The sequence below is a fragment of the Schistocerca serialis genome, chromosome 7 (genome assembly GCF_023864345.2).
Source record: "Schistocerca serialis cubense isolate TAMUIC-IGC-003099 chromosome 7, iqSchSeri2.2, whole genome shotgun sequence".
In the NCBI taxonomy this organism is placed as follows: domain Eukaryota; kingdom Metazoa; phylum Arthropoda; class Insecta; order Orthoptera; family Acrididae; genus Schistocerca; species Schistocerca serialis.
The window spans coordinates 417,576,875-417,590,929 of record NC_064644.1 but is presented as its reverse complement, the minus strand read 5'-3'; the positions used below and the strand labels follow the sequence as shown (position 1 = coordinate 417,590,929).

Sequence of the window (14,055 nt, the reverse complement as noted above, 5' to 3'; positions counted from 1 at the left end):
AAGGGTTGACAGCCTTTGGTTTGTTACACTGATTATCTTGTTGATTTTTTTTAGGCGATTTCCTACTCTCTTCTAGGCAAACCCTCGCCAGAATAAAAGTTTCATGGAATTCTTGCATTGTCAGATTTGTCAGTCTCAAGCTTTCAGCCATTTCATCTCTTGTCATCAGGCAATCAGAGTAAACCATTAGATGCTTTAGCTGACCTATTGAAATTTCTGATGAGATGAAATCTCGACGTTGACAAATCTGATGCAGCAAGAACTCTGTGAAGCTTTAGTCAGTGATACCAACAAGTAAAACTAGCTTTTTAAACTCTCACTTAGAATTCTATTTCTTTCTCAGAAACATAGTGCACAACAGTCAAAACATGAAAACACCAGAACAGAGGTAACATGATTTATGGATAGTTGATGTACATAATGTGCTAGCCACAATGTTGAAACTGGTATAGTATCTGGACAGCAAAGTAAAATAGTTGCAAAATTTATGATGTACTGTTGCCCATCATGCATGGGTACTATAAATTGTATTAAAACCAGAAAAGAAAGTAACAGTAAGTGCACTAATAACATTTTACCATGGGGAACAATAAATAAGCTGTTGCTCTTTAATAGTTTTTGGACAATAGGTCACATCTAATGTTCAACTTAAGCTTCCTGTAAAGTGAGGGCAAGGCAATCACTCACAGGCTAATATGTGGTGCATACACACACAACAGAAAACTGTTGACTAGCCACAGAGCTCTGGCTCTTTTCCATTAGAAACTACAAACATCCGTGTGCGCCCCCCCCCCCCCCCCCCCCTCCCTCTCTCTCTCTCTCTCTCTCTCTCTCTCTCTCTCTCACACACACACACACACACACACACACACACACACACACACACACACACACACACACACACACAAATTCGCGTGAGCGTCTGCTATAGGTGAGTGATTGCTTTTTCCTCATTTTACATATTTCCATTATTATTCAACTTCGAAAGAAATATCTACAGTTCTGTGGAACAAGTAGTGTTATGGATTGAAGATTAGGTATTTGATAGGTACTGTGTTACTTATGCTAAAATGTGTTGGATTAAACTATTTATAACTGAAAAAGCTACCAAACAACTTGGAAAAAAATTGCTCTGTAATAAACTTCTTTTGTATCTTCTGTTAGCCTACATATATTGAAGTATCGTTGCAACCTTTTTGAGTTGAAATTGTGCAAACTGTTATCTAGGAAATTTAAAATTAACTTTACACACATTAGAAGTTCCTGTATCATAAAAATGCATTTGGCTAATATTGCAAATTTTCTTTCAGATGTTATATGGGTTATTGTCACTGTGGCGGAGGGAGGCACTATGGCACTGACACAACAGTTGTCTCATCTCAATGACCTAGGTTCCCCACTGCGCCAGGTTAACCACTCTAGTCTGAATCCATTTGGTCCTTCTCCCACTCAGACATTGTTCCAGGTAAGAAAGTTACACACGTTTATATTCTTTGTATGTCGAGAGCTGATTTTATTGAAATTTGATAAAGTTTACCGAAGTGTGTTATGAAAACTACTTACCAGCAACAAAACCAGATACTGTTGGAGCAGGGCTGACACACAGAAATTGGAAAAACTTTTGCAGTTTTTAAGTTTGGTTTTCATCGGAAAGAATGGACAGATAAGATATGTGGAAATGTGAGGGTAAGAGTACAGTGGCTGGAGGTGTGATAAAGTCTGCAGAAGTAAAATATATTTTTTGGTCCATTGCTATTTCTGAATTAGTTTGCATACCTCCTTTCTTTCATAATTTGAGGTTGTAGTGAATTTTCTGTTGTTCAGTTCTTTTATTATACTACCCTTTTTATGATAATATTTTGCTGTGAACTACTTAAAATTTCTGAAAGCTGGAGATTCAGCTTTTGACAACTGTGCTTACTGTTTCAACAACTGGTTAAGAAGGTACTGTTCTGTCACTGATTAGAAATGTACCCTCAAAAGACCAAGCGTACCATGGAAAGTATGAGCTTCTTAATGGGAATATGATTTGTTCATGGTAATGAGAAGAGAAGGGGATTGTTTAAGCAATATCTCAGCCACTGGATCTCTCGATATTAATCAAGCATCTTCATAATAGCATTTCCTTTTTAGAACAAATGCTACTATTTGGGAACTCCTTGGTGATTGTCATCTTACATTATGTAAATTGTGTTGCAATATACTGCTTGTACAAACTTCAGAACTGCAGACAGAATGACCAGCCATAGATGTTACCATTGCTCTCAGCATCATTATCTGTTAGCTGTATTGTGGAAATTCTCATTTTAAAACTGCTGTCGTTGTTCACTTCATTGACATTATGGTCTTACAAATGTCTCCTTCCTTGGGGAAGCACTTTATGTACAACCTATTCTCAGGTGTCTTAAGAATGTGCTGGTTCTGTTCGGATTGGTACCTGATGTGCCATTTCTTCTACATGTCATTATTTTCTTACATTCCCACATTTTTCAAAGTGACACCACTTATGCAATTTAAAAATTTCAGTTGAAAATTATGTAAAAATTTGCGTTGAAAATTACTAATTTTTCCTTTATCATTTTAACAAAGAGTTCAACATTTGCATCCATGCGAAAGATCCAACCACGGTATGACTTGTGACTACTGAAATATATAAAACATGCTCATAGACTTATTACTTCAATATTTGTTGGAAATTCAACTCTTAAGACACTTGCCATTTACAGCCATTACTTTTCTGGCAATTGTAACATAAGAACTTTGCATGTTTTACCTTGTGAGGTAGTTTAGAAGCTCAAAAATTATGACAATGACCTACTACACTCTTACTTAAGTTCTTGAATAATTTCTATAGCTTTATATACATATGGATTGGTCTGGTTTACTTTTGACATGTTTTTTGATGTGAACTTTTTGTTGTATGATAGTTTATTTGGAACATCACTTTTTCCTAATATTTATTCTGACCTGGTGTTTTTTAACTTCATTGTAGTGTTTTTCAAATTCTGAGAATAATATTTACAAAGTGTTTCAAATTTTTAGGGCCAAACTATACAGATGTTAGACTGTAATGGTCATAAACAATTAAGTACTTTTCTGTTGGCATAAGCAACTTGCACCTTGCAACAACTACTTGAGCCCATAGCAGTTAGTGATGATTGCCAGTGTCATTACATACAACAATATTTGCAACATTAATTTGATTATTGCTACCCACCATGTGGAGGAGGCATTGAGTGGCAGACAGGCACATTTAAAATTATATATAAAAGTAGACTAAGCTCTCCGACAAAGTCCATCTTTAAATTTATAGCTACATATACACATTTGTATATGCACAACCATGTACACATGGTCACTATTATTTGTATCTGTGTCTATATCTACATCTACACTCTGCAAACTACCGTGAAGTGCATGGCAAAAGGTATGTCCCATTGTACCAGTTATTAGGATTTCTTCCCATTCCATTCACATATGGAGTGCAGGAAGAATGATTGTTTGAATGCCTCTGTCGTCCGTTTAGTTATTCTACGAGTAATTTTGTCCTCATGATTCCTGTGTGTACGATACATAGGAGGTTGTAGTCTATCCATAGAGTCGTCATTTAAAGCTGGTTCCTGAAACTTTGTAAGTAGGCTTTCTCAGGATAGGTTGTGGGTATCTCCAAAACTTTGCCAGTTCAGTTTCTTCAGCATATGTATAACACTCCCTCATGGGTCAAACAAACCTGTGACCATTCATGCTACCCTTCATTCAGTACCTTCAATATAATATGCTATTTCTATTTCTTGCAGGTCCCACTCACTAGACCAATATTATAGAATGAGTTGGATGAGTGATTTCTAATCACCTTTGTAGGCTTTTTGCACTTCTCCAGTATTCTACCAATAAACCAAAATTTACCACCTGCTTTACCCACAACTGAGTCTATGTGATCATTCCATTTCATATCCCTACAAAGTGTTAAATCTGGGTATTTGTGTGAGTTGGTTGATTCCAGCAGTGACTAATTGACATTATAGTTGTAGGGTACTGCATTTTTTCATTTTGTGAAGTGCACAGTTTTACATTTCTTTACATTTCTGTACATTTAAAGCAAGTTGCCAGTCTATGCACCACTTTGAAATCTTACCAAGCTCTGGCTGAATATTTATTCAGCTGCTTGCAGGCAGTACTTCATTATAAATAACTGCGTCAACTGCAGAGTGTCTGAGGTTACTGTTAATATTGTCTGCAAGGTCGTTAATACAGGATGTTACAAAAAGGTACGGCCAAACTTTCAGGGAACATTCCTCACACACAGAGAAAGAAAATATGTTATGTGGACATGTGTCCGGAAACGCTTACTTTCCATGTTAGAGCTCATTTTATTACTTCTCTTCAAATCACATTAATCATGGAATGGAAACACACAGCAACAGAATGTACCAGTGTGACTTCAAACACTTTGTTACAGGAAATGTTCAAAATGTCCTGCGTTAGCGAGGATACATGCATCCACGCTCCGTCGCATGGAATCCCTGATGTGCTGATGCAGCCTTGGAGAATGGCGTATTGTATCACAGCCGTCCACAATACGAGCACAAAGAGTCTCTACATTTGGTACCGGGGTTGCGTAGACAAGAGCTTTCAAATGCCCCCATAAATGAAAGTCAAGAGGGTTGAGGTCAGGAGAGCATGGAGGCCATGGAATTGGTTCGCCTCTACCAATCCATCGGTCACCAAATCTGTTGTTGAGAAGCGTACGAACACTTCGACTGAAATGTGCAGGAGCTCCATCGTGCATGAACCACATGTTGTGTCGTACTTGTAAAGGCACATGTTCTAGCAGCACAGGTAGAGTATCCCGTATGAAATCATAACGTGCTCCATTGAGCATAGGTGGAAGAACATGGGACCCAATCAAGACATCACCAACAATGCCTGCCCAAACGTTCACAGAAAATTTGTGTTGATGACGTGATTGCACAATTGCGTGCGGATTCTCGTCAGCCCACACATGTTGATTGTGAAAATTTACAATTTCACGTTGGAATGAAGCCTCATCCGTAAAGAGAACATTTGCACTGAAATGAGGATTGACACATTGTTGGATGAACCATTAGCAGAAGTGTACCCGTGTAGGCCAATCGGCTGCTGATTTTGCCTGCACACACTGTACATGGTACAGAAACAACTGGTTCTCCCATAGCACTCTCCATACAGTAATGTGGTCAATGTTACCTTGTACAGCAGCAACTTCTCTGATGCTGATATTAGGGTTATCGTCAACTGCACGAAGAATTGCCTCGTCCATTGCAGGTGTCCTCGTCGTTCTAGGTCTTCCCCAGTCGCGAGTCATAGGCTGGAATGTTCCGTGCTCCCTAAGACGCCGATCATTTGCTTCAAACATCTTCCTCTCGGGATACCTTCGTTCTGGAAATCTGTCTCGATACGAACGTACCGCGCCACGGCTATTGCCCCGTGCTAATCCATACATCAAATGGGCATCTGCCAACTCCACATTTGTTAACATTGCACTGACTGCAAAACCACGTTCGTGATGAACACTAACCTGTTGATGCTACGTACTGATGTGCTTGATGCTAGTACTGTAGAGCAATGAGTCGCATGTCAACACAAGCACCGAAGTCAACATTACCTTCCTTCAATTGGGCCAACTGGCGGTGAATCGAGGAACTACAGTACATGCTGACGAAACTAAAATGAGCTCTAACATGGAAATTAAGCGTTTCCGGACACATGTCCACATAACATCTTTTCTTTATTTGTGTGTGAGGAATGTTTCCTGAAAGTTTGGCCGTACCTTTTTGTAACAACCTGTATACAGCATGAACAGCTAGGGTCCCAACACACTTCCCAGGGGCAACACCAAAGCTACTTCTATATCTGACTCTCCATCCAAGATAATCCTCAATCCACTCACAAATTTCACCTAATACCCATGTGATCAAACTTTTGATGATAAGCATGTGTGTGTGTACCAAGTCAAATGCTTTTCGGATATCAAGAAATACTGCATCTACCTGATGACCACCTTGATCCAAATCTTTCAGTGTGTCATGTGATAAAGGTGTGAGTTGGGTTTCACTTCATCAATGTTTTCAGAATCCATGCTGGTTGACTTGGAGGATGTCATTCTGTTCAAGACTCCTCAGTATGCTGGATTTCAGAATATGCTCTAAAATTCTACAACAAATTGATGTTGAGGATATTGGACACTAGTTTTGTGGATTACTTCTACTACTCTTCTTGAAAACAGGTGTGACCTATTCTTTCTTCCAACTACTGGGCTTTGTTTTTTGTTAAGGAGATCTACAATAGATTGTAGTTAAAAGAGGAGCTAACACAGCTGCTAATTCCATATAGACTCTGCTAGGGATTCCATCAGCCTTGGACTTTTGTTTAATTTTAACAAATTCAGTTGTTTCCTAATACCACTGACAGTAACACTTATTTCATTCATCTTTTCAATGGTATGAGGATTGAATTGAGGTAATTCTCCTGGGTTTTCCTTTGTAAAGGAACATTTGAAAACAGAGTTAAGCATTTCAGCTTTTGCTTTGCCACCCTCAGTTTCAGTTTGTCTCTCATTCGTTAGGGACTGGACACTAACTCTGGTGCCATTAATAGCCTTTACTTACGACCAGAATTTCTTTAGATTTTGTGAAAGATCATTTGACAATGTTCTGCTACTGTAGTCACTGAAAGCGTCACGCATTGCTCTCTTGACAGCCAAATGTGTTACATTCAGCATCTCCTATATATAGTCCTATATATATACACCTATGATGCTGTAATCTTTTTTTTTTTTTCTTTTTTTCTTTTAAGATGTTTCTTTTCAATGACTGTATACCGTGGAGAGCCCATAACATTATGAACTGTTCTGCCGGGTACATATCTACCCAGTGCTTGCTCAACTATTCTTTTAAACTTGAGCCATAGTTTCTCCACATGCTTCTGCTCTGTGCTGAAAGTTTCAGGTACCTCATTGAGACATGAAACTACTGATTTTTTATATAGTTTGCTGAACATAAGTATTTTTCAACTTGCTTTAGTTGCCCTTTGTACTTTGGTAATCATTTTTGTCACAACTGATACCAGTTTTGATGTTGCCATTAGATCCGATATATTTCCATCAGGAGTGGGGTTTTGAACTATCTGTTCTAGTTAGTTTTCAGAGAAGGCATTTAGTAATGTTTCACAGGTAGTCTCTCAGTATTGAGGGCTGTCTGCAGTGAGTTATAAACAGACATCAGTGGCCGTGTGTGTGTGTGTGTGTGTGTGTGTGTGTGTGTGTGTGTGTGTGTGTGTGCGTGTGCGCGCGCATGAATATGTATGTATGTTTTTCTAAAGCTGGAGGATTTTGTGTGCTAGTTCAGTCTGCTTTTGAATGTTCTTGTATGTCCCTCAACACCAGCTCTACGTAGAGGATGTATGGAGTAACAATGTATCCAGTTTGTACTATTGTTGTTGCATTCTGGATTTGCCATTGTTTGATACTTAGGATATTTCTTTATACATCATACATGGATATTGCAATGATAAAACTAAAATACGAGTTCAAAAATTGACCCCATCACTTGCACACACCACTTCTGATAGAGGTTAGTTTAGGATCCTCTTCAGCATCTACAATATTAATCTTAAAAGTTTGAATGAGACACCCTGTGTAATGGACAGTTAAAATTCCTTCCTAGATTTGTGTGGTTAGGCTCCACTTCTTTTGTGTGTGTGTGTGTGTGTGTGTGTGTGTGTGTGTGTGTGTGTGTGTGTTTGGGGGGGGGGGGGGGGAGGGGGAGATTTCTTTTTTTCCCAGCTACATTGTTGTTGCTAAGAGTGAACCAGACTCAGTATCTTGGGGAATGAACTGGCCAATTGTTTGCCTTTAAAAATAATTGATAGTCCACCATTTGCTTTGGCGATACTAGGAGCAGATTTGCAGTTGCAAATAAGACTTCTCCTCATTCAGAGTTGGAACATCAGGTGAGCTACTGTCCGATGTAATAAACTCTGCTCTGTTGAGGGGGGCTACTGTTGCATGGCATTTTTCGTTCTGCTTCTCCATGAAGGGACTCACCATCCTGTGTTGCCTCCACATTGGTCATACTGAATTAAGTTATCTTTTGTAATGATCGACACTCACTTTGTTGTTGTGGAACCTCACAGACAGTAGCAGCTCACATCCTGATGGAATGCCTGAAGTGTTACCTGTGTTTTGCCACAGCTAGTTTGTTGTTAAATTAAGAGTCTGAGCTGAAAGGGTACAGAAATCATAACATGATTACCTGAGATCCCACTTTGCTTTGCCATGCTTATTTACCTGGCATATTCCTGGACTCTTCTCCGTGAACTGAAATCTTGACGCTGAAAATGTAGATCCGAACAACCTCAAATACACAAAATAAGAGATGTAGGTTCTTTATGAAGTATATTACAGGAGGAAACACTTCATTTAATACCTCTCCATCGATAAACATTAACATCCATTACATTAATTGATCAACCTTTCCACTTCAAGGGATAGAGCCATAATGAATCTTCTGCTGTCCTTATGATGTCATCCTTTTAATGTCTTGTGCTTCAGCATTATCTGGAGCAGTGCATGTCTCCGAGAGGGGTGCGCCTCCATGGAGCAACAGCTGATCCAACAAATGACGAATGGCAGTAAACAGCTGTCAGGGCCACCTCATCTTGTAGAAATGCAGTATCCAGTGTTCCGATGTCATGCACTGATAAACGAATTCTCACACAGTATGCATAATTGCATTTATTACCCACTTAATGAAATTTTTACATGCAGATGGTGATCATCATTTGTCAATACGATACAGGTAGTAATTTATCACTTTTATAAAGCAAAACATTACATATCACGCCCCCCCCTTCTCCTGACCAGGGCTGTACCAACATGATCATGCACCCCTGGTAGAATGCCAAACTTTGCCCCCTCACCCACATCCCCAAGCCTATGTGGACAGGCTGCTGTGTGAACAAAACACATTGTTGCTGCATAAACCGTGTCAGTGATAGTCACGTGTTTGATAGTAGTCACTTCCTTGAGATGCTACATGAACGAAATAGCACTATGATAACAATGTGCATTCAGTTACATTAATGTTCCATGGATCATTTGTATGATTAATCCTAACGTGGAATGAGTCATTTCACATTTGTGTTACACTTTTGCAAGCAAATATAGCAATGTGCTGACCTTCCCCCCCCCCCCCCCCCCCCCCACCCCCCCCAAAAAAAACACAGATGTAGTGATTTGTACCCACTGTGTTTTACTCGTTGTTGTTGTTGTTGTTGTTGTTGTGGTCTTCAGTCCTGAGACTGGTTTGATGCAGCTCTCCATGCTACTATATCCTGTGCAAGCTTCTTCATCTCCCAGTACCTACTGCAGCCTACATCCTTCTGAATCTGCTTAGTGTATTCATCTCTTGGTCTCCCTCTACGATTTTTACCCTCCACGCTGCCCTCCAATACTAAATTGGTGATCTCTCGATGTCTGAGAACATGTCCTACCAACCAATCCCTTCATCTAGTCAAGTTGTGCCACAAACTTCTCTTCTCCCCAATTCTATTCAATACCTCCTCATTAGTTATGTGATCTACCCATCTAATCTTCAGCATTCTTCTGTAGCACCACATTTCTAAAGCTTCTATTCTCTTCTTGTCTAAACTATTTATTGTCCACGTTTCACTTCCAACCATGGCCACACTCCATACAAATACTTTCAGAAACGACTTCCTGACATTTAAATCTATACTCGATGTTAACAAATTTTTCTTCTTCAGAAACGCTTTCCTTGCCATTGCCAGCCTACATTTTATATCCTCTCTACTTCGACCGTCATCAGTTATTTTGCTCCCCAAATAGCAAAACTCCTTTACTACTGTAAGTGTCTCATTTCCTAATCTAACTCCCTCAGCATCACCCGACTTAATTCGACTACATTCCATTATCCTCGTTTTGCTTTTGTTTATGTTCATCTTATACCCTCCTTTCAAGACAATGTCCATTCTGTTCAACTGCTCTTCCAAGTCCTTTGCTGTCTCTGACAGAACTACAATGTCGTCGGCGAACCTCAAAGTTTTTATTTCTTCTCCATGGATTTTAATACCTACTCCGAACTTTTCTTATGTTTCCTTTATTGCTTGCTCAATATACAGGTTGAATAGCATCGGGGAAAGGCTACAACCCTGTCTCACTCCCTTCCCAACCACTGCTTCCCTTTCATACCCCTCGACTCTTATAACTGCCATCCGCTTTCTGTATAAATTGCAAATAGCCTTTCACTCCCTGTATTTTGCTCCTGCCACCTTCAGAATTTGAAAGAGAGTATTCCAGTCAACATTGTCAAAAGCTTTCTCCAAGTCTACAAATGCTAGAAACGTAGGTTTGCCTTTCCTTAATCTAGCTTCTAAGATAAGTCGTCGGGTCAGTATTGCCTCACGTGTTCCAACATTTCTACGGAACCCAAACCGATCTTCTCCAAGGTCGGCTTCTACCAGTTTTTCCATTTGTCTGTAAAGAATTCACGTTAGTATTTTACAGCTGTGACTTACCAAACTGATAGTTTGGTAATTTTCACATCTGTCAACACTTGCTTTCTTTGGGATTGGAATTATTATATTCTTCTTGAAGTCTGAGGGTATTTCGCCTGTCTCCTACATCTTGTTCACCAGATGGTAGAGTTTTGTCAGGACTGGCTCTCCCAGGGCTGTCAGTAGATCTAACGAAATGTTGTCTACTCCAGGGGCCTTGTTTCGACTCTGGTCTTTCAGTGCTCCGTCAAACTCTTCACGCAGTATCCTATGTCCCATTTCAACTTCATCTACATCCTCTTCCATTTCCATAATATTGTCCTCAAGTACATCGCCGTTGTATAGACCCTCTGTATACTCCTTCCACCTTTCTGCTTTCCCTTCTTTGCTTAGAACTGGGTTTCAATCAAAGCTCTTGATATTCATGCAAGTGGTTCTCCTTTCTCCAAAGGTTTCTTTAATTTTCCTGTAGGCAGTATCTATCTTACCTCTCGTGAGATAAGCCTCTATATCCTTACATTTGTCCTCTAGCCATCCCTGCTTAGCCATTTTGCGCTTCCTGTCGATACCATTTTTGAGACGTTTGTATTCCTCTTTGCCTGCTTCATTTACTGCATTTTTATGTTTTCTCCTTTCATCAATTAAATTCAGTATTTCTTCTGTTACCCAAGGGTTTCTACTAGCCCTCGTATTTTTACCTACTTGATCCTCTGCTGCCTTCACTATTTCATCACTCAAAGCTACCCATTCTTCTTCTACTGTATTTCTTTCCCCCATTCCTGTCAATTGCTCCCTTATGCTCTCCCTGAAACTCTCTACAACCTCTGGTTCTTTCAGTTTATCGAGGTGCCATCTCCTTAAATTCCCACCTTTTTGCAGTTTCTTCAGTTTTAATCTACAGTTCATAACCAATAGATTGTGGTCAGTGTCCACATCTGCCCCTGGAAATGTCTTACAATTTAAAACCTGGCTCCTAAATCTCTGTCTTACCATTATGTAATCTATCTGATACCTTTTAGTATCTCCAGGGTTCTTCCATGTATACAACCTTCTTTCATGATTCTTGAACAAAGTGTTAGCTACGATTAAGTTATGCTCTGCACAAAATTCTACCAGGCGGCTTCCTCTTACATTTCTTAGCCCCAATCCATATTCACCTACTGTGTTTCCTTCTCTCCCTTTTCCTACTCTCGAATTCCAGTCACCCATGACTATTAAATTTTCGTCTCCCTTCACTACCTGAATAATTTCTTTTATCTCATCATACATTTCATCAATTTTTTCGTCATCTGCAGAGCTAGTTGGCATACAAACTTGTACTACTGTAGTAGCCGTGGGCTTCATGTCTATCTTGGCCACAATAATGGGTTCACTCTGCTGTTTGTAGTAGCTTACCCATACTCCTTTTTTTTTTTTTTATTCATTATTAAACCTACTCCTGCATTACCCCTATTTGATTTTGTATTTATAACCGTGTATTCACCTGACCAAAAGTCTTGTTCCTCTTGCCACCGAACTTAACTAATTCCCACTATATCTAACTTTAACCTATCCATTTCCCTTTTTACACTTTCTAACCTACCTGCCCGATTAAGGGATCTGACATTCCACGCTCCGATCCGTAGTAGAACGCCAGTTTTCTTTCTCCTGATAACGACATCCACTTGAGTAGTCCCCACCCGGAGATCCGAATGGGGGACTGTTTTACCTCCAGAATATTTTACCCAAGAGGACGCCATCATCATTTAACCGTACCGTAGCTAAGCTGCATGCCCTCGGGAAAAATTACGGCTGTAGTTCCCCCTTGCTTTCAACCGTTCGCAGTACCAGCACAGCAAGGCCATTTTGGTTAATGTTACAAGGCCAGATCAGTCAATCATCCAGACTGTTGCCCCTGCAACTACTGAACAGGCTGCTGCCCCTCTTCAGGAACCACACGTTTGTCTGGCCTCTCAACAGATACCCCTCCGTTTTGGTTGCACCTACAGTACGGCTACCTGTATCGTTGAGGCACACAAGCCTCCCCACCAACGGCAAGGTCCATGGTTAATTACAAAAACATAAATCCTTCTACAGAATAGGAGGAGTTGTATAGGAAAAACTTTTTCAGTTTGTTTTCAAATTTAACCTTGCTGACTGTCAGACAGTTTATAACATTGGGTAAGTGATCAAAAATTTTGATGGTAGCTTTGTGTGCACCTTTTTGTGCTAAAGACAGCATTAATGTAGAGTAATGAATGTTATTTTTTCCTTCTGGTATTGCAAAAGAGCATTGAAATGAAAATGAGACAGATTAAAAAAGTAAGTAAATGGTTTATTATTTCAAAAGTAATTGCCATGACTGTTATTACATTTATCCCATTGTGAGACAAGGTGGTTAATGCCTTCATGGAAAAATATTTGTGGTTGTCTGTGAAACTATGATTGTATCCAGGCTTGCACCGCTTCATTGGAAGCAAGTTGATGGCCACAAAAGCCTTTCTTCAGGGCTCCAACAATATGGAAATATCATAGGGAAAGACTGGAACAGTATGGAGGATGTGTAAGGGCTTCCCAGCAAAACTTTTGCAGTATGATCAAAACAATCTCTGCTCACATATTTCAACTATGGTGCAGAAGTATCACTGAGAAGCCGTTACACATCCTCCATGCTATCCTGATATCTCCCCATGTTAATTACCATATTTTTGAAACCTTCAAGATTTGCTTTGGCTGGGTGCGATCATAGTTCCATAGGCAACAGAAAACTTTTTTCGCTGATGGGATTGATGGTCTTATCTCACAGTGAGATAAGACCAATCATGACAATTACTTTTGAAATAACAAACAATGTACTTACCTTTTTCCCATCTATCTCGTTTTCATTTCACTGCCCCTTATGATTATGTACACCATTGTTCCTTCTGAACTGCAGTGGATGATTTACAACAAACTTCATGAGCAAATGAATGTACTGTGCAGCAGTGGTCAAAGTGCCTAATTCCTTAAACAGATGTCTAAAAGATGGTTGTGGGTGAGCACCACATAATATTCTTACAAGTGTCTGAGCAATGAAGACTATCTTTTTTAAATATATTAAAAACAAAGATTCCATGACTTACCAAACAGGAAAGCGCTGGTAGATAGACACAATGAAAAAACACACAAACACACACACAAAATTTCAAGCTTTCGCAACCAATGGTTGCTTCGTCAGGAAATAGGGAAGGAGAGGGAAAGACGAAAGGATGTGGGTTTTAAGGGAGAGGGATTGGAATGACTCCTTACCCTCTCCCGTAAAACCCACATCCTTTCGTCTTTCCCTCTCCTTCCCTCTTTCCTGAAGAAGCAACCATTGGTTGCGAAAGCTTGACATTTTGTGTGTGTGTTTGTGTGTTTTTTTTTTATTGTGTCCAGCTACTAGCGCTTTCCCATTTGGTAAGTCGTGGAATCTTTGTTTTTAATATATTTTTCCCATGTGGAATGTTTCTTTCTATTTTATTTCTATCTTTTTTAAAGATT

The 14,055-nt window shown here is 39.6% G+C and overlaps 1 protein-coding gene across 1 annotated transcript in view; it reads left to right on the top strand.

The window, feature by feature from the left end:
• Positions 1–14,055, top strand: part of LOC126412499 (protein ILRUN) — a 42,921-nt gene that overhangs the window by 15,317 nt on the left and 13,549 nt on the right. Inside the window, exon 4 of the mRNA XM_050082120.1 lies at positions 1,311–1,465. Within this exon, the coding sequence (XP_049938077.1) occupies positions 1,311–1,465 (155 nt within the window). The remainder of the gene's footprint in view (positions 1–1,310; positions 1,466–14,055) is intronic.